Source organism: Amblyraja radiata, chromosome 14, assembly GCF_010909765.2.
Source record: "Amblyraja radiata isolate CabotCenter1 chromosome 14, sAmbRad1.1.pri, whole genome shotgun sequence".
NCBI lineage: Eukaryota > Metazoa > Chordata > Chondrichthyes > Rajiformes > Rajidae > Amblyraja > Amblyraja radiata.
The window spans coordinates 19383470-19402594 of record NC_045969.1 but is presented as its reverse complement, the minus strand read 5'-3'; the positions used below and the strand labels follow the sequence as shown (position 1 = coordinate 19402594).

The 19125-nt window shown below is 43.6% G+C and overlaps 1 protein-coding gene across 1 annotated transcript in view; it reads right to left on the bottom strand.

Annotated features, from left to right (window-relative positions):
- Positions 1–17148, bottom strand: part of map3k15 (mitogen-activated protein kinase kinase kinase 15) — a 101874-nt gene extending 84726 nt beyond the window's left edge. Inside the window, exons 1-2 of the mRNA XM_033033502.1 lie at positions 16815–17148; positions 856–995 (exon numbers count right to left, since the gene is read on the bottom strand). Coding sequence (XP_032889393.1) covers positions 856–995; positions 16815–17148 — 474 coding nt within the window. The remainder of the gene's footprint in view (positions 1–855; positions 996–16814) is intronic.
- Between the last annotated feature and the right edge of the window lie 1977 nt (positions 17149–19125).

The window sequence follows — 19125 nt, the reverse complement described above, 5'->3', positions numbered from 1 at the left end:
CTCACCAGGTCTATACCAACCATTGATTACCCATTTTCCATCATTCTATGTCATCCCACTTTCCCCATCCACTTTCTACACGTTAGGGGCCATTTACAGTGGCCAATTAGCCTATAACCTACAGGGCTGTGGGAAGTGGGAGGAAACTGAGCACCCAGAGGAAACTCATTTGGTCACAACAAGAACATGCAAACTCCCTGCAAATAGCATCAGAGGTTAGGATCAAACCTAGGTGTCTGGTGCAGTTAGACAGTAGCTCTACCAGCTGCACTACTGTGCTGCACTTAATAGCACTATTTCTGAAGGCAGTTCAATTCAAAGACAATCCCTCTTTTCCAGTTCTGGTGCACAGTCTCTGACCCGAAACATGAACTCTGTTTCTCTTTCCACTGATCTGCCGAGTGTTTCACCCAATTCCTGTGACTGGACTTTTTTTGCACAAAGTCCGCGAGCATTGCCACCTTTCATTTCACTGCACATCTCGTATGTCTATGTGACGAATAAACTTGACTTGACTTGACTTGACTTGGAGGCAAATACCGCAGCACTACATTGAGTAGAGAGTGAATGATAAATATGTGGTCCCAAGTTACTGGTGCCAATTTCAGCTCACAGTTGCAGCTAGTGCAACGGCCAATGGCAACATTCCAGCTGTCTCAAAGGCCAAATCCTTACTCTCTATATAACACTGTACTTTGAAGTGGAATTGCCAAAGCAGAAACAACTCCACGAGAGGCAGTTAATTTGAAATAGCACATCAGATGAAGGCATATTCTCCAGGGACTGTCAGCTGACACGTTTTACTACATCTTGGTGAAACTGACAGATTGCAACAGTAACTGTGAATTAACTAACCTTAAGTGACTGGGCACCTTTCAGGTCAGTGTTGTGGTAGAGAACGATGTTGTTTGTCATACTGAAGCTCTCTCGTATGCTCAGATGATAGAAGAGTGTTGGTTGTCTGAAAACATCAGTCATGTCCACCACCGCAATGTCTGTAAAAGAAGATCTGACTGACAGTTCAATAAGTTCAGACATTCATATGTCATAGGAGCGGAATTAAGCCATTCAGTCCATCGAGTCTACTCCACCATTCAATTATAGCTGATCTTTCTTTCCCTCTCAACCCCATTCTCCTGCCTTTTCCCTATAATCCTTGATATCCTTACTAATCGAGAATCTGTCAATGTCGGCCTTAAAAATACCCAATGGCTTGACCTCTACATCCGTCTATGGCAATTAATTCCACAGAATCACCACCCTCTGACTAAAGAAATTCCTCCTTATCTTCTTTCTAAAGGTACGTCCTTTTATTCTGAGGCTGTGCCCTCTGGTCCTAGACTCTCCCACATGCTCTTCACATCCACTCTGTCCAGGAGAAGGAGACAAAAGGATGACAGATAAGGGAAGAGGAGGAGGAGTGAAACGTAAAGCTCGAATGAAGTGTGTGGGTGGAAGGAGACAGGAGGAAGGATCAAAGGGAAACACAAGATTTGGGGATAGGACATGAGCATGCAGAGGAGGGGAAATAGCAGGTGACTAGTGGTGGGAGAAATGTGTGCAAACTGGGATGTGAAGGAGGGCAGAAGAGATGGGGAGGGGTGGGGGGTATTACTTAAAATCATAGAATTCAGTGTTCATATCATTGGGTTGTAAGCTACCCTATTGGAATACGAGGTGGAGTTCTACCAATCTGCATGTGGTCTCACTCTGGCAATGGAGGAGGTCAATGACAGAAAATGTCATTCATGGAATCGGAAGAGGAATCAAAACAGTTAGATGGCCTTGGCAGAGTGAGCGCAAGTATCCGGCCAAACAGTCATGGCTAATCTGCCTCAAGCAGAGAAAGCCAAGGGCTTCATTCAAGATTCAAACCCAGGATCTGAGGGAAACACACAACACCAATTCAGACATTCATGGCCCAACTTGTCCCTGTCAACAGTGTTGCCTAATAATGCCAATCCCTGTTGCATGCCTTATGCCTTTCCTATCCAAGTACTTGTCCAAATACCTAAATATTGTAATTCTATCGACCTTTACCATATCCTCTGGCAGCTCCTTCCATTTAACCACCAATGTCAATGTGAAAAATATAATTCTCCAATCTGCTTTAAATTTCTCCCGTCTCACCTTAAACCTGTGCCTTTTAGTAAACAGACTCTAGACTCTCTGCCACAGGGTAAAGATTCTATCCTAACTACACATCTCATAATTTTATAAACCTCTATATGATCACCACACGGTCTCCTATGTTCCAGTAATAAACACGATCTATCCAATCTCTCCTTATAACTACAACTCTCCATTCCAGGTAACATTCTGGTGAATCTCCTCTCTCTATTGACACCACATCCTTCCTGCAGTGAGGCAATCAGAACTGTCTGCAATACTCCAACTCCAATCTGACCAATATTTCGGACGGCTGCAACATGACATCCCAATCCTCCTACTCAATGCCATGGCCTATGAAGGCCCATGCACCAAATGCCTTCTTAACTTATCAATTCACCAGTATCACTTTCAATGAGCTATGGATTTGCACATCAAGGTTCCTCCATACATTAATACTCCAAAGATCCCTCCCATTTACTTTACATGTTCTAATAGAATTTGTCTTCCCAAACTGCATCCCTTATCCTTAGACACCCTCTTCATTCTTTGAATGAATCACACTTCTAAGCAAGAATCACACTTCTAAGCCAGAAGAGTAGTACTGCTGTGACGGTCATGTTGTGCTTTGGCAATTTAGTCACAGTACAGATGCAACCTAAATCTAGAGTTCAGACAAAAGACCCATAGACCAATACCATTAAAATCTCAAGGGTTGAACTCATTAACACCCAGAACGAGTTTCTTACGCTGATTCCAAGGTGTACTGGGAGCCCGTGCAATGATTCCAAAAGAGGAAGAAGTACTCTAAACTGACAGAAATGTTTTGAATGCGAACAGGCAAAGTGATCAATCAGGATGGACAAAACTCTTTCCGTACAAGACAAATAAAGAACGGCTTTGGGACTACTGATTGGCCTACAGTGGAAATAAGCCTTTGTTTGTTGCATTCCCGCGTCGTTCCAAATGACATCAAATTTGGCTCGCCACGTCTCCTTGACTATCATTGCTTTTTGCATATCTTCTATTCATTTGTCCTAAGTACCGTTTATATCTCCAGTTCCCCTTTCCTCTGACTCTCAGTCTGAAGATGGGTCTTGACCAGGAATGTCACCTATTCTTTTTATCCAGAGATGCTGCCTGGCCCATTGAGTTGCTCCAGCTTTTTGTGTCTGTCTTTAGCTCAAAGATTTGCCAGACAAATAATTCCACATTTACTAAGATTTTCCTATGTCTCCTGGTAGCTTTTTCACATTGAATCTCTATGCTTTCACTCCAGCACAGTAGACATTCAATCTGCAGGATTTCACAAGCCACACACTGAAGCTTCAGGCCAACTTCAGTTATGACATTTACAATGGACTGCACTTCGGGCACATATTTAATTCCAGGGCCGGATTTAGATGAAGAGAGGCCCTAAGCTGTTCCACTTGTGAGGCCCCCTCCGCGTTGGTTTTCAGCGCTGGCGGCGGGGCAGCGACCGGACAGCCATGGCGGCCAAATCTCCCACAATTCAAAGCGAGGGAGAAAGTGCCCAGCGCCGACCAGTTGCCGTAGCAGTACGCATGCGCAGGGCGGCCGATGTTGTGCAGGCCGTGGTTGTGCGCATGTGCAGGGGGGAGGACGTGCCGGCAGATGAGGAGCGAGTGGAGCCCGGCGGCCCGGACACGGATAGCGGGGGGAGATGGAGAGAGAGAGATAGAGTGGGGGGCCCCGCCCAGAGTTGAACGGTAGGTGGCCTGCCTTGGCCGGAGGCTCCCTAGACCTCGAGGCCCTAAGCTTAAGCTTGTCTAGTTTATAGGTATATCCGGCCCTGATGCCTTCCCTCTATTTAGGTAGAGCACTTCCAACGGTAAATGAAGTGAGGGGGCAATAGAGCAAAGTGGACTGAAGCAATGCATCATCACGATCTCAAGGTGCTGGATGGCCTCTTTATGAGATAGCAATATTGCAAGATCTACCTCCCTGTTAGTGGAAACATTATCTGCAGCTGCTGGGTTATAAAAAAGCTGGAGTGACTCAACAGGTGAGGCAGCATCTCTGTGGAACATGAATAGGTAATGTTCTGGATCATTTTAGAGTCAGTCTAACGAAGGGTCCTGAACCAAAAGGTCACCTGTCCATCAAAAATGCTGCCTGACCAGCTGAGTTAAGAGTTTAGGAGAGTTTGAAAACATGTCATGTTGAAGACCTCCTTCAACTATGTAGAAGACCTCCTTCGACCTCCTTTGACTGTTGAACACTAGCTACGACTAGCTACGACTAACTTCGGGAAAATTGGACACCGAATAGTGCAGAATGAAGATGACCTCCTTCGATCACCTTCAACCTCCCTTCGACTATGATGAAGACTATCTACGACTACCTTCGACTACCCTCGATTACTTACTACTAACATGCCAACCTACTACGGCCTACTACGACACTCCTACAAGTAAAAACAGTATCGATTTTTTCCATGGCGACCTTTTTTGACACGAGCATTTTTCAACATGTTGAAAAATACGGCGTGACCTAGCTGAGGCCTCGAGTACACGGGGACTACTGTCGAGCATGAAGGAGAGCTACAAAGACCTCCTACGACCTCGTGTCGACCATGCTGTGAGTATGAGTTGAGGGCAAACTCGCCAGAACTCGCGGATTAGGTCGTCCAAGTGGGACAGCCCCTTAAACTCGCCAATTAGGTCGCCCAAGTGGGACAGCCCCTTTACTCCAGCACCTTATGTCTTTCCCTGTTAGTGGAATAGGATGCAAAGTAGTATTGGGGAACAGACCCAAACAACAGAGGAAAACTTTCAAATGACGTTCCTAATTCCTGTCGAGACGACTAGTTTATTCAGTGTTTCAGGGACATCTGATACCTTCCAAACTATATTATTTTGGGTCTGATCCATGCCAAGAGCTTGTGGCACATTTCCTCATATAAAGGTACAATTTTCACACAAAGGGGTAGGAGTGGATGAGATGCCCATTAAACGTCCCATTTGGTTTTCAATACCTGGCAGTGGTGCCATAACAGGGGACTGTTCCAAAACTGCCCATTTTACAACCCTGTTAAAAACACAATCACCTCCGCAAGGAATCCAGCACAGGCATACAAATACCACCATCAGAAGAATTGACCTGTGTCCTCCTGCCTGGCAATCACACGAAAACAAACGCAAAGATTTCTGAGCAAAGCAACAGCTTCAAAGGGAAGTCAGGGACTGCTGCGTTCTTTGTTTCAACAAAACATAACTCACCCTTGAGTCATCTGACCCTTCCACACAACCCGTGGGTTTCTCCATTTAGGGTATCCCAGAGATGCAGTGGTAGCGTTGCTGCTTTACAGCGCCAGAGACTCAGGTTTGACCCTGACTACAGGTGCTGTCTGTACAGAGTTTGTACCTTCTCCCCGTGACTGCGTGAGTTTTCTCCAGGTGCCCCAGTTTCCTCCCACATTCCAAAGATGTACAGGTTTGTAGGTTAATTGGCATAGATAAAATTTGTAAATTGTGTCTAGGATAGTGCTAGTGTACGGGGATTGCTGGTCGATGCAGATTTGGTGGACTGAAGGGCCCGTTTCTGCACTGTATCTCTAAATGAAAGTAAATATTTATTGTTCATTTATTGTCTACAGACTGCAGACAAGGGAAAAGGCGACGGCTTCTGCTATGTGAAATACGACAGAACTTTGTTTATCCCAGGAGGGAAATTGATCAATGATGCATTGTTGTGACGCTCTTAACTCAATTCTATCACCCTTACCAGGAATACACGATTATAAAATACCATCCCTTTAATCTACCAAGGGAGTGCATCTTATTGGCGATATACATACCACCGCAAGCCAATGCCAAAATGGCACTAGGCAAACTGAGTTATACCCAGGCACTGAACATATGAAATTATTTAGTCATCATCTCTCTTGGGACAGCATGCACATGAGAAAGCCTTCATTTCTCATGAATTCAAATGCAAGTGTGATTTTTTTTGTTGCTGTTTGTTTTCTTAAATATTTACAATAGGCAATCAGCAGAAATACCATTTCTTGGAAATGGATTGAATTTGGAAAGAGAAACAACAGCAACATTTAACCATGAGAAAGGAAATGGTTTGGCCTTAAGGGAGGAGGTCTGTTCCTTTGGGAAAGGAAGGAACAAGGCACTTATGGATACAAGTGCAGCTGGCTCCTAAAACATGGAGTTCTTTTTACTCCTGTGGAAAATCCTTTGGGGAGTGTGACTTTGAAGAGGGATTTGACCTCGGAGAGAAAACTATTCAGAATAAGTTTAAGGATCGATACAAAAACACTACTTATCCTTGAAAGGCAAAAGCTTCATGTATGGTTAAGCAACCTATGGCAATAGTGAGATGAAAGTCTGGTAAATCCAGCGAACTGAGGAGTTGCAGAGTCAGAGGAAATTAGGAGTTACTTAAAGAACTTAAAGACATTAGGAGTTACTTAAATAACTTGCAGAGCAAAACATATTAAAGGGAAAGAGAGTGATAAAGGGAAAATAGATTATTTAAAAACAAAAACAGATGAAACTATTACAGGCTATGAGATCATAAATAGCAAGTTTGTTAAATGAGAACAGGTAGACAAAAATGCTGGAGAAACTCAGCGGGTGAGGCAGCATCTATGGAGCGAAGGAAATAGGCAACGTTTCGGGTCGAATCAGTTTAAAGAATAGAAAAGAAGAAATAAACATCAAGTAACATTGCTAGGACGTTGTACATTTATGGGTTTAAAAATGCCAATGGAGAAAGTACCAAAACATACAATTAAGAAATCTCTTGCACATAACAATTTCCACCCCAGAGCGTTAAAAGAAAAAAGGTAAATTAAAAGATCTTTATTTTCTAAAATTCCACCTCATGTAATGAAAATTTACTAATGTTAGTTGATTACAAAAGAGGAAAGGAAAACATGCAGGATGTTGGAAACAATTGAACATTAACTTAAAAAATAAAGTGAAACCCATTATCAAGGACCAAGAGTCAATAGTTCAAAGAGTTGAGAGACGGAAATATGGAGCATCAATCCGGTTCAAAGTATTGGGGAGACCTTTAACACAAAGAGTTAACAGATAGCGACAACAGCAATGTGGATGGTTTTCCAATATCGAACAAAGTAATCCTGGCAGAGGAAAAAATATATACAAGACACACCATTGTTGTGGATCAGGAAATTAAATGCCATTGTGTCCTACATTTTTGTATTCTCATTTTACATTGAAGGGCTCTCACTTAACTTTTTTTCCCTGTTGCCAGCCGGGCAGCTTTTTAGGTTGCCAAATGACAGTTTGAGTGGTCATTTAAGACGGCTTGCATGACGTGTGCGATAATGTGTTCGGACGAAGTGCATAGTTACCAGTCAGAAATATGCTCAATGAAGCATTCACATATTATTTCTGCTTCAATTAAAGTCACAACTAAACATATTCACCAATCAAGACATGATATATACCACAATGACATGCAGCAAAATTATTATAAAGTATCTCAACTCTTTTTACACGTTGCAATGAATGCAATTTCTATTATTTCTTTCCACTTCCAAACAAAAATGTGGTTGGATTATTCAGCGTATGATCAACCTCGGTGAGACCAAGCGCAGGCTTGGCGATCGCTTCGCACAACACCTCCACTCAGTTCGGATTAACCAACCTGATCTCCGGTGGCTCAGCACTCAACTCCCTCTCCCATTCTGAATCCGACCTTTCTGCCCAGTGCCTACTTCATGGCCAGAATGAGGCCCACCGCAAAGTGGAGGAACAGCACCTCATATTTTGCTTGGGTAGTTTACACCCCAGCGGTATGAACATTGACTTCTCCAATTTCAGGTAGTCCCTACTTTCTTCTCCCCTTCCCAGCTCTCCGTCAGCCCACTGTCTCCGCCTCTTCTTTTTTTCTTCCCACCCCTCCCACGCCCTTACATCAGTCTGAAGAAGGGTCTCGACCCGAAACGTCGCCTATTTCCTTCGCTCCATAGATGCTGCCTCACCTGCTGAGTTTCTCCAGCAATTTGTCTACCCATTCACACAAGTTCTGTTATCCCACTTTCCTCACCCACTCCCTACCCATTAGGGGCAATTTTACAGAGACAAGTTAACCTACAAAGCCAATGCGTCTTTGAGATGTGGGAGGAAACCCACACGCTTGCAGGGAGAATGTGCAAATTCAACACAGAGAGTGCCCGAGGACAGGATCAAACACAGATCTCTGGCGTGTGAAGCAGCAAGTCCACCAGCTGTGCCACTATATTTTGTTTTCCACACACACAAAAAATTATATGTTGATAACTTTGGCTACTAAAAAAAAAAGAAACGTCAATTTTCAGTCTTAAATCTGTAAGTGACGCTATGTCCCCCTTTACAGCTACTGTATATTTTAATTCAGTTCAAGACTATGGGAAAGTATATTGGTCATAAAGTTGCTGCCTAAAAGTGCCAGAGACACAGAATTGATCCTGAATATGGGTGCTGTCTGTATGGAGCTTGTTCCTTTTCCCTTTGATCGCATGGGTTTTCTCCGGGTGCTCTTGTTTCCTTCCACATTCCAAAGGTGTGCAGGAACCTTTTTCAGACCCAACCCAAAACATAATATTTTCCTTTTGTCCAGAGATTCTGTCTGACCTGTTGAGTTATTCCAGCTTTAGATGTCTATCTTCAGTTTAAACCAGCATCTGCAGTTCCTTCCTACACACACGATACTATACGATAGAACTTTATTAATCCCAGGAGGGAAATTGTGTGTGTGTGTGACACACACACACACACACACACACACACACACAGGATAGAACTAGGGTACGGGTGATCGGTGGTCGGCGTGGACCCGGTGGGCCGAAGGGCCTGTTTCCACGCTGTATCTTTAAATTAAACTAAAAACACTAAAACCAGAGGAAATCTAAAGATGGATCTCTACCCGAAACGTCACCCAATTTCTTCTATCCAGAGATGCTGGTTGCTCCATGGAGTTTCCATCCCCCCCCCCCCCGCACAATTAAAGCATGGAATAGTCTTCACCCTGCCATAGTTTCCCAACCAGATGTAACAAAATTTAAGGTAGCTCTTTTTTCCCCAAGAACCCTTTTTTGCTTAAGTCCAAGTCAAGAGTCAAGAGAGTTTTATTGTCGTGTGTCCCAGATAGGACAATGAAATTCTTGCTTGGTGCAGCACAACAGAAAATGTAAACATAATACAGAACAGGAGATAAAAGTTCAGTGTGTCTATATACCATAGACCATATATATACACAATAAATAAACAGATAAAGTGCAATAGGCTGTTATTTTTCAGAGTTTGGAGTTTGGTGGTGGAGAGTCCACTCCAGTTTAAATTCCATTTGGAATATTTTTGGAGGACCAGGAAACCAAGAAGCAAGAGTTACTCCCGGGAGTTACTCCAGCTCCAGGGAGTGATTCTGGGTTGGTTTTCAGCGGTCGTGGCAAGGCGGCGACCGGACAGCAATGGTGGCCAGATCTCCCCCAAGGCAAAGGGAGGGAGAAAGTGCCCGGCGCCAACCAGTTGCTGTGGCAGTGCACATGTGCAGGGTGGCCAATAATGTGCTGGCCGTGGTTGTGCGCATATGCAGGGGAGGATGTACAGGCCGTGGCAGTGCGCATGTGCAAAGGCAGCCGGCCGTGCTGGTGGATGAGGAGCGGGTGGAGAACGGAGAACCGGCGGCCCGGACATGGATACGGATGGCGGGTGGAGATGGAGAGTGACAGAGAGAGAGAGAGAGATAGAGAGGGGGGCCCGCTCAGAGTTGAACGGCAGGTGTCCCGAGTTCTTGCCAAGCCAGGCAAAATGGCATGGCTTTTAGGTTGCCCGACGGGACTGTAGGTGGCCATTGGCACCCGGGCAACCATTAATTTCGAGCCCTGAATTGGTATAAGGTTGAAACAGGCTAACTTGCTCTGCCATACAAACTGGCCACACCCCAGTGGCACAATTATGAGACTCTGCTGACTTGCACGCATTCACAAAGAGACACATTTTTGTAATAGCTGAATGTATGTTTTTGAAAATTCCACATGTAAACATATATTGTTAATTTATTGTCACAGTTTCACATTGCCGCGGCGAAGCCAGTGATAGGTTCAGAGTAAATTTATTTAAAGATCATTGTAAGCAATTTTAAAATCAAGTTATTTAAAGATGCAGGACATGATATCTCTATTAAATGTTCAATGTTGCCACTAAATCCAAATACAGCTGAATTATAAACACGGCTGCAGAACTTTTTAAGGAATGCATATTATTGGAATAGGCAAAGAGAAATGATTGCAGTACCTTTAACATTTTTAGTGATTAGGGAGGTTAATGTTCGCCTGCACGGTCTCATTTACTACTCTTGGCACAATGGCAGAGAAAAGTTGGCACTTTGCTTGCATCAATAGCAACAGTCAGGCCTATTAATATCTCTATGTCCTTTTTTATTTTTGGAGCTATCCAATTTAACACAGTGACTCCTTGAAGTAAACTTCCATACCCTTCACCCAAGTTATGGTTGACGGAGTCTTGATTTACCTGGCAAGTAGAAAATCATCTCCTTGTCCCAACTCTGTGTCCTTTTCCTTAAATTAATTACCTAACAATGGTACAATGCAATCTGCAGATCCTCCTGGTGAAATCTTGCAGCCCAACTTCACCAATGCTGTTTCAAGTGCATTTTAAGTTAGTTTAGTTTAAAGATACAACGTGGGAAAAAGTCCTTTGGCCCACCGAGTCCGCACTGACCAGCAATCCCCATACACAAACACTCTCCTACACACTAGGGAGAATTTACCATCTTTACCAAAGTCCATCAACTTACAGACCTGTACGTCTTTGAAATGTGGAAAGAAACTGGAGCAGCCGGTGAAAACCTACGCGGTCATGAGGAGAGCGTACAAATTCTGTACAGACAGCACCCATAGTCAGGACTGAGGTCTCTGGTGCTGTAAGGCAGCAACTCTACCATTGCACCTCCATGCCACCTAATGTAATGGGCCAATATAATGATCATACCCAAAGCAGATATGTAATGCAACTCTGCTGTCCCTGCAATTCCAAAAGAGCCAGTTACTAAAGTTTGGCACAAGATATTATTTGCAATTACAGTAGTAAATAAATAAGAGGCAAACTTAAGGTAAGTTATGCCAGCTTCAGTCAGATGCACCAAAATGATACTGGGCGGGGGGAAGGTATATCTCCATCTTTTCTTTTCTTTTCTTCTGCACTGCTTTGGTAGCTTAGGCGTCTTTTTCCTGCACTTTTGTATTTTATTTCTTTTTTCTTCATTCTTTTCCTTCTTCTTTCTTTGTTTTCCTTTTTTTCTTTTTTTTTTAAATTTAGGTTATAAGGTTAAAAATGAAGCTGTACAATAATTGTATAAGAGTTATGCCGATCATCTTATCCTTGTACAATTGCTTCTAATAAAAAAAATATTTATTAAAAAAAACTCCAGACAGCAATGTGCAGGAGTTTAACACTTGATCAGCTTTTGAAAGGTCACACCATCAAATCCTTAACATTGTAGGATGAGGATCTGCATGATTGTCTATAATTTCACTTTAGACATGTTTTTTGTTGATTATTGGTGGAGGATTTGTAATTGCCAGCCATTCACCGCAACAACCATCCTTGTAGTACACCCTGACATCCATGTGGAAGTGGATCAAGTGGCAGCTAAAATACATCAGAAGTAGCCTAGGAAGAGAAGTTCTCAATATTGAGCACACACTTTATTCATGAAGATCACTTCTTAAGCATTGGATCTGCTTCCATCTTTAACATTGTGCTTGTTATCATCAGGACTGGCCAAACTGCAAAATTAGATGAGTGTATTTATTCTAACAGTTCTATTAATATGTTTCCATGTACAGTTGCTGATGCATTATAGGAATAACTCAAGTAATAACCCAGCATGCCAAGGTTCACCCCTGACCTTTCCTTTAACCACTTCAATTAATAACAGACTAATCCTCATCTCCAAGAGATCAACTGATCACTGCAGATAAGTGATAAGTGACAAACATATTGATTGATGGTCAAGGGTCCTATACAATTTCAATGGATGAGTTTTAGAGTTGTGACAATGTAATAAAAAAAGTTTCATGCTTTAAGTAAAATGAATTGATTTATGTTTGTTCCTTCCAAGTTACCAGCATGTTTTCATTTTAGTTACGGGGAAATAGCACAGACACAGGCCATTCACCCTCGGGGTCTACTCTGATTGTCAAGCACCCACTTACACTAATCCTATCTTAATCTATTTTATTCCCTACATATTCCTAACAAGAGGTCAATTCATTAATTGTCTTCTCTTTCCTCGGATAATGCAGAACTCACATTAAGGAGAATCCAGTCTGAGGTTATTTTATCAAATGCCCTACTGCGCAAAATCTCCCAAAATGTTTCTCAAACATATTGTTTGAAACACAAAACTGGCAGCCATTTTGGACACACAGCAAAACAAATTCACACACGAGTGAGACCCAACAATGATTGTGAATTCCATAACATCAGCTTCAATCACCGGACTGCCTGACTCGCTCCTGCCTCTGGCCTCTCCCTCAACCATTCATAGAGATGCTGCCTGCCCGCCCAAAATTGGACCCGAGTCTTGCTATTACTGCAGCAAGCCCCATGAACCAAAATAATCACATTCTTGCATTGGAGCATTGACCTGCAATGCACCAAGAGACATGGCGTCAGAGACCCATCAAGCAAAGAAACAGGCCCCTTGGCACCACTCATCCTTAGCAATCAAAATGCCCTGTCTAAGCTAGTCCCATTTTCCCATGTTTGGCCCATATCCCTCAAAACCTTTCCTATCCATGTGAAAAAGTTACTTTTATAACAATCAAACAGGATAGCTCCTTAATAAACAGACAACCCACAAACGTTTTGGTAGACCAGTTCAAAACTTCACTTTTTATCCGATGGCATTTCGGGGCGAGTACTCAAGTCCTGGACTTTCTTACCGCCAGGCCCCAGGTAGTCAAGATGGGAGGGAATACATCGAAGTCCCTCACCCTGAGCACAGGATCGCCCCAGGGTTGTGTCCTCAGCCCCCTATTGTACTCCCTGTACACACATGACTGTGTGGCTAGGTTCAGCTCCAACTCAATAATTAAGTTTGCTGATGACACTGTGGTGGTGGGCCTGATCTCAGACAACGATGAGAAGGCCTACCGGGAGGAGGTGGCTGATTTAGCAGCACTCTGGTGCCAGGATAACAGCCTCCTCTTGAACATCAAAAAAACGAAGGAGCTGATCGTGGACTTTAGGAGGGCACATCATCCGAGGACGTACACACCATTGAGGATAAATGGGGATCCTGTGGATAGGGTGAGCTGTTTTAAATATCTGGAAGTCCACATCTCTGAGGATATGACATGGGTATCACACGCCGCAGCACTCGTGAGTAAGGCAAGGCAGCGCCTTTACCACCTCATGCAATTGAGGAAATTCAGAGTGTCTCCGAGGATCCTCCAGTGCTTCTACGCAGCGGCTGTGGAAAGCATCTTGTCCGGAAATATTACCATCTGGCTTGGGAATTGCTCTGCCCAGGACAAGAAGGCTCTGCAGAGAGTAGTGCATTCGGCCGAACGCACTGTGGGAACTTCACTCGCCCCCCTGCAGGAACTATACATCAGGAGGTGCAACTCCAGAGCCAATAAAATCATAGGAGACCCCTTCCACCCATGCAACGGACTATTCCAGCTGCTACGGTCAGGCAAACGCCTCCGTTGCCATGCTGTGAGAATGGAGAGGTTGAGAAGGAGTTTCTTCCCAGAGGCCATTCGGACTGTAAATCTCACCAGGGACTAACTTTACTGAACGTTTTTCCTTCCAATATTTAATATGTAAAAGAATATGTGTGTGTTTATGATTGTGTTTATAGTTTGTTTGGTTGTTTGTTTGTTTGTCTTTTTGCACAAAGTCCGCGAGCATTGCCACTTTTCATTTCACTGCACATCTCGTATGTGTATGTGACGAATAAACTTGACTTGACTTGACTTATTATAGGCCGACAGCAGTGGTAAGGTACTCCAGTCAAGTGAGCATTACAGACACTTCACTGTCCTCAGTCCACTTCTTCGAACAACAGAATTACATCATATTATATAGTGTTTTTTTTGTCACCTTAGCACATTCCACAAACATTAGTCATGGTCAGAGGTGCAGGAAATAAAGGTTTCTACAGAATGCATCACATCAAAGGCATTTTGTCACATGGCACAAGATATCTTACATATTAAAGACATTGGTCATTTGTTAATACCCCTTAGATCAATTTAGTTTCCTCTCTCGTCACTTCCCCCCTCACAGACATCGGACATTTGGTGCAAGGCATTTTACATATCAAAGACATCAGCCATTTGTCATTGCCCCTTAGTGAGATCAATCTAGCTTCTTCTCTCGTCATATGGTAGACAAATGTTAGTCATTCATTATCTCAATACACAGCAACCTGAGGCAAACCTACACTTGCCTTTCTGTATTAATCTATTGGAGAAAAGCCTGATTTGAGACTAAATATAAGCTGTAAGCTTTTCTTATATTTTTATCACATGTACTTGTGCAAGTATCTTTTACATGTTGTTATGGTACCTGCCTCAACTATATCCCATCAGCTCATTCCACATACCCACCACGCTCTGAGCGAAAATGTTGTCCCCCAAGTCCTACTATAACTTTATTTCTCTCACCTTAAACTTATGTCCTCTTGTTCGTGGTTCCCCAAATGTAGGTAAAATACAGCGTATTCACCTCATCTATTCCCGTCATGATGTTATACACCTCTATATGATCACCCCTCCCCCAGTCTCCTGCACTCCCTGCCTTCATGCATTGAAAAAACAAAATGATGGTTCCCAGTGTTCTAATGTAGAACAGGCCTCAGGTATAATTAAATTATTTTTTTTAATTGGAAAATGTTTATGCGGCTCGTGCTGTTTTAAACAGAAACAAATACGTCGATAGACTTTTGAAATTTACCACAATGAATGAAAATCAATATTACTCTGAGAAAGTTTTACCTCCTCTTCCATAACTCAATGAAAATTACTAATGAGGCATTCTATTTTTGGTGGCATAACTTCGCTGAGCCAGTATTAGTAATTCCAAAACTGAGTAAAAATCACGCATACTTGAGACTCCACATGGCAACATAATCTACCCTTGAGGCATCCATTTCAACCCAAGCCTGGTTCAGGCCATCCAGCTCCTGAACCTCAGAGATACTGTAGTTGCTGCACTCTTTCTGAAGTCCTGCTCACTCTTGTCCACCACAACAGTATATTTCAACCACTGAAATGTCCTCACTGCAATAGCCTGTGTTAATCATATCACCCTCCGTCATCCCTAAAGTCTCTGGCAATGGTACAGTCATTGGCCCAACACTGATGAACCAATGCCATATGGAATCATACAGCACAGGCTTTGACCATGCCAACCTATTTGCCATATTGGTCAAAAGAAAAGCACCAGATTATGTTTTATGTGCCCAGTCATCTAGATTAAAATGACTCACAAAGGACAAGTTCACATGCCAGACTTCTCACCATGATCAGCGTTCATGCCTATCACCACTTAACAACAGTAATCCAGCATTTACTCAAATGACGGCCAATTTGGACAGGCCCTTAAGAAGCTGCTGATAATACTGTCACCAGATGTGTAGTAAACTCCATTTAATGTACCCCATTCAACCTCCTCTTTCTCCATTCCCAGGCATAGCTAGCATCCTGACTGGAGCGGCACAGTGGCTCAGCTGGTAGAACCGCTGCCTTACAATGCCAGTGACTCGGGTGCGATCCTAACCACCGGTGCTGTCATTGTGGAGTTTGTACGTTCTCCCTATGACTGTAGGCATTCTCCGGTTTCCACCCACATTCCAAAGACGTGTGGGTTTGTAGTTTAATTGGCATCCGTAAAATTGCCCCAAATATGTGGGGAGTGGATGAGAAAGAGGGATAGCAGAACTAGTGTGGACGGATGATCATTGGTGGGCATGAACTTGGTGAGGCTGTTTCCATGCTGTCTCTCTAAACTAAACTTATAAGTTGTTGGTGGCCTCCCATGCAAAGTGCTCAAAGTCTGGTCTGTGTGTGGGAAAGGGTTACATCTACAACTTTTGAAGTCATGCCCTCTAGTCTTTGACATTTCCATCCTGGGGGAAAAAAAGTTTCTCCATAGCGATATCTCAAACAGTCGCCAAGGTAACGTCAGCACGATAGATAGACACAAAATGCTGGAGTAACTCAACAGGACGGGCGGCATCTCTTGAGAGAAGGAATGGGTGACGTTTCGGGTTGAGACCCTTTCACGTTATTATTCTCCACATTGCCGTTTAGTAACACATGTGAATTGTGGAGAGCTTCAATGGCAAACAATTAACATCAGTGACCACACAACAATGCATTCCCAGTTATACCACCTGCTCTTAACGGTATACCCACTCAATATCCACTGAAAATCCAACCATATTTCTCATAGAAAGGCTTAATAAAATTATGTAAAAGTTATATAACAAAATTGATAGTTCTACGGTGAAAAAGTGAATTACATTAAAAAGATAATTATGTTCCAATATTTAAGTTATTCACGAGGATGCTTTATTACAAGAATGCGCACAAGTTCCAATATGAAAATAAATTATTAACGCCGCGAAGGGAATAATAGCCAATGTATTTTTTTTGGCTGAAGCAACTTTTCCCCACCAACCTGCATGGTAAAAGGAGTCGAGGACCGGCGTCTCCCCGAAGTCGAGTTGGCCGAAGGGGAGGATGGTGAGCTCGGTGTCCTGGTTCCGACATGCCCGCTCCAGGCACTGCAGTGCACCCCACTCTGTGCTCTGGGGCTTGGCCGTCTCGTTGAGCACGCAGACCGCCCGCAGACACCGCGACCGGGGCACTGCCGCCGGCTCCAAGCCCCCACCACCAGCGACGGCAGCCTGCCGCTGTCCCGCTCCCCCTCTGCCGCCCGCCTGATCCCCGCAACCCCCTGGCCCCTGGCCCATCTCAGACAAGAGGCAATAGGACGAGTTGTTTCTGTTCATTTCCGCCCAAGATGCTTGGCCTGAGCACTGTCACTGTACAAGTTGCTGTTTGTCCGCTGTGGAACAAGCAGTGTCTAAATACAGATTACACGTGTGCCCTGGAAATACAGAGTGCAGCACCCCCTATCACCAGGGTGTAACTAAGGAAACATCCATCTGGTGTCAACGCTCCCATTGAAACTTAGAAAACATCGAAAAATATGTGCAGGAGTAGGCCATTCGGCCCTTCGAACCAGCACCGCCATTCAATATGATCATGGCTGATAATCTAAAATCAGTACCCCGTTCCTGCTTTTTCACCATATCCCTTGATTCCTTCTCTCGTGCCTCTTCCTCAGAACACCTCATGTACCCTTCAATTCCTTATTCCTCCGTTTCTTTGTCCAGTTTCCTCTTAAGACGCAGGAGACACAAACAGGCTAGAAACTCAACAGCTCAGGAAGCATCGACGGAAAGAAAATTAAATTGGTCAACATTTCGGGTCAAAAACTTGATAGTTCGATTAAAAATTTGCATTAATTCATTAATTTGAAAATTCATTAATTAGGACATCAATTTAAATTGCACTTCTCTTTCCACAGATGCTGCTCGAGCCCCCTTGTCTTTACAATCTTTGCTTTTATTTCAGATTTCAGCAGTTTTTATGTTAATTTCACCTTCCCCAAAAACATCCATGCTTATAAGTTGCTCACATCACTAAGAATCTTGTTATGATTGATTTGATTTATCAAAAGATACAGCATGGAAACAGGGCCTTTGACCCACAGAGTCCAAGCCGACCATCGATCTGCGTGTTATCTCATTTTCACATCCAGTCCCTACACACAGGAGAAATTTACAGAGGCAAATTAACCTACAGACCTGTTCGTCTTCGGAGCATGTGGAGGAAACCCACGCATTCACAGGGAGAACGTGCAGACTCCCCACAGACAGAATCGATTGTAAAACCTCATTCAGAAAAGTTTGTGCAAAATGTATTAAAAAGACTCCCACTTCAGGACATACTTTACTTTGCTGTTTCAAATGCGGAGTGGTAATGTCTAATTTAGGGGCGGCACGGTGGACAAGCGGTACTGTTGCTGTCTTACAGTGCTTGCAGCGCCAGAGACCAGGGTTCGATCCCGACTACAGGTGCTGTATGTATGGAGTTTGTTCGTTATCCTCGTGACCGCATGGATTCTCTCTGAGGTCTCTGGTCACTGCCGAACCCGGCGTTTTTGGACGCCACAGTTCCTTTAACAGCAGTGCAGGTAAATATTATCTCAGAAAGATCCAACAAGAGCTCTAGGGGCTAGTGGAATCAAGGGATATGGGGAGAAGGCAGGCACGGGTTATTGATTAGGGACGATTAGCCATGATCACAATGAATGGCGGTGCTGGCTCGAAGGGCCGAATGGCCTCCTCCTGCACCTATTTTCCATGTTTCTATTAAACATTTGATAAGAGTTAAATGTTTCCTCATTTCCCTCCTTTAACGCAAAAGAGGCAGAGGTTCAGTTGCATCTCCTCCAACCTCATCAATTGCTCTCAGTGTGGACTCATACACAGTGCCCTTCATAATGTTTGGGACAAAGACCCATAATTTATTTATTTGCCTCTACTTCACAATTTGAGATTTGTAATAGAAAAAATCACATGTGGTGATTAGGAAAAGGGGAGATGCAACGAGACCTGGGTGTCATGGTACACCAGTCATTGAAAGTAGGCATGCAGGTGCAGCAGGCAGTGAAGAAAGGAATGGTATGTTAGCATTCATAGCAAAAAGATTTGAGTATAAGAGCAGGGAGGTTCTACTGCAGTTGTACAGGGTCTTGTTGAGACCACACCTGGAGTATTGCATACAGTTTTGGTCTCCTAATCTGAGGAAATACATTTTTTTTAGCCATAGAGGGAGTACAGAGAAGGTTCACCAGACTGATTCCTGGGATGGCAGGACTTTCATATGAAGAAATACTGGATAGACTCGGCTTGTATTCA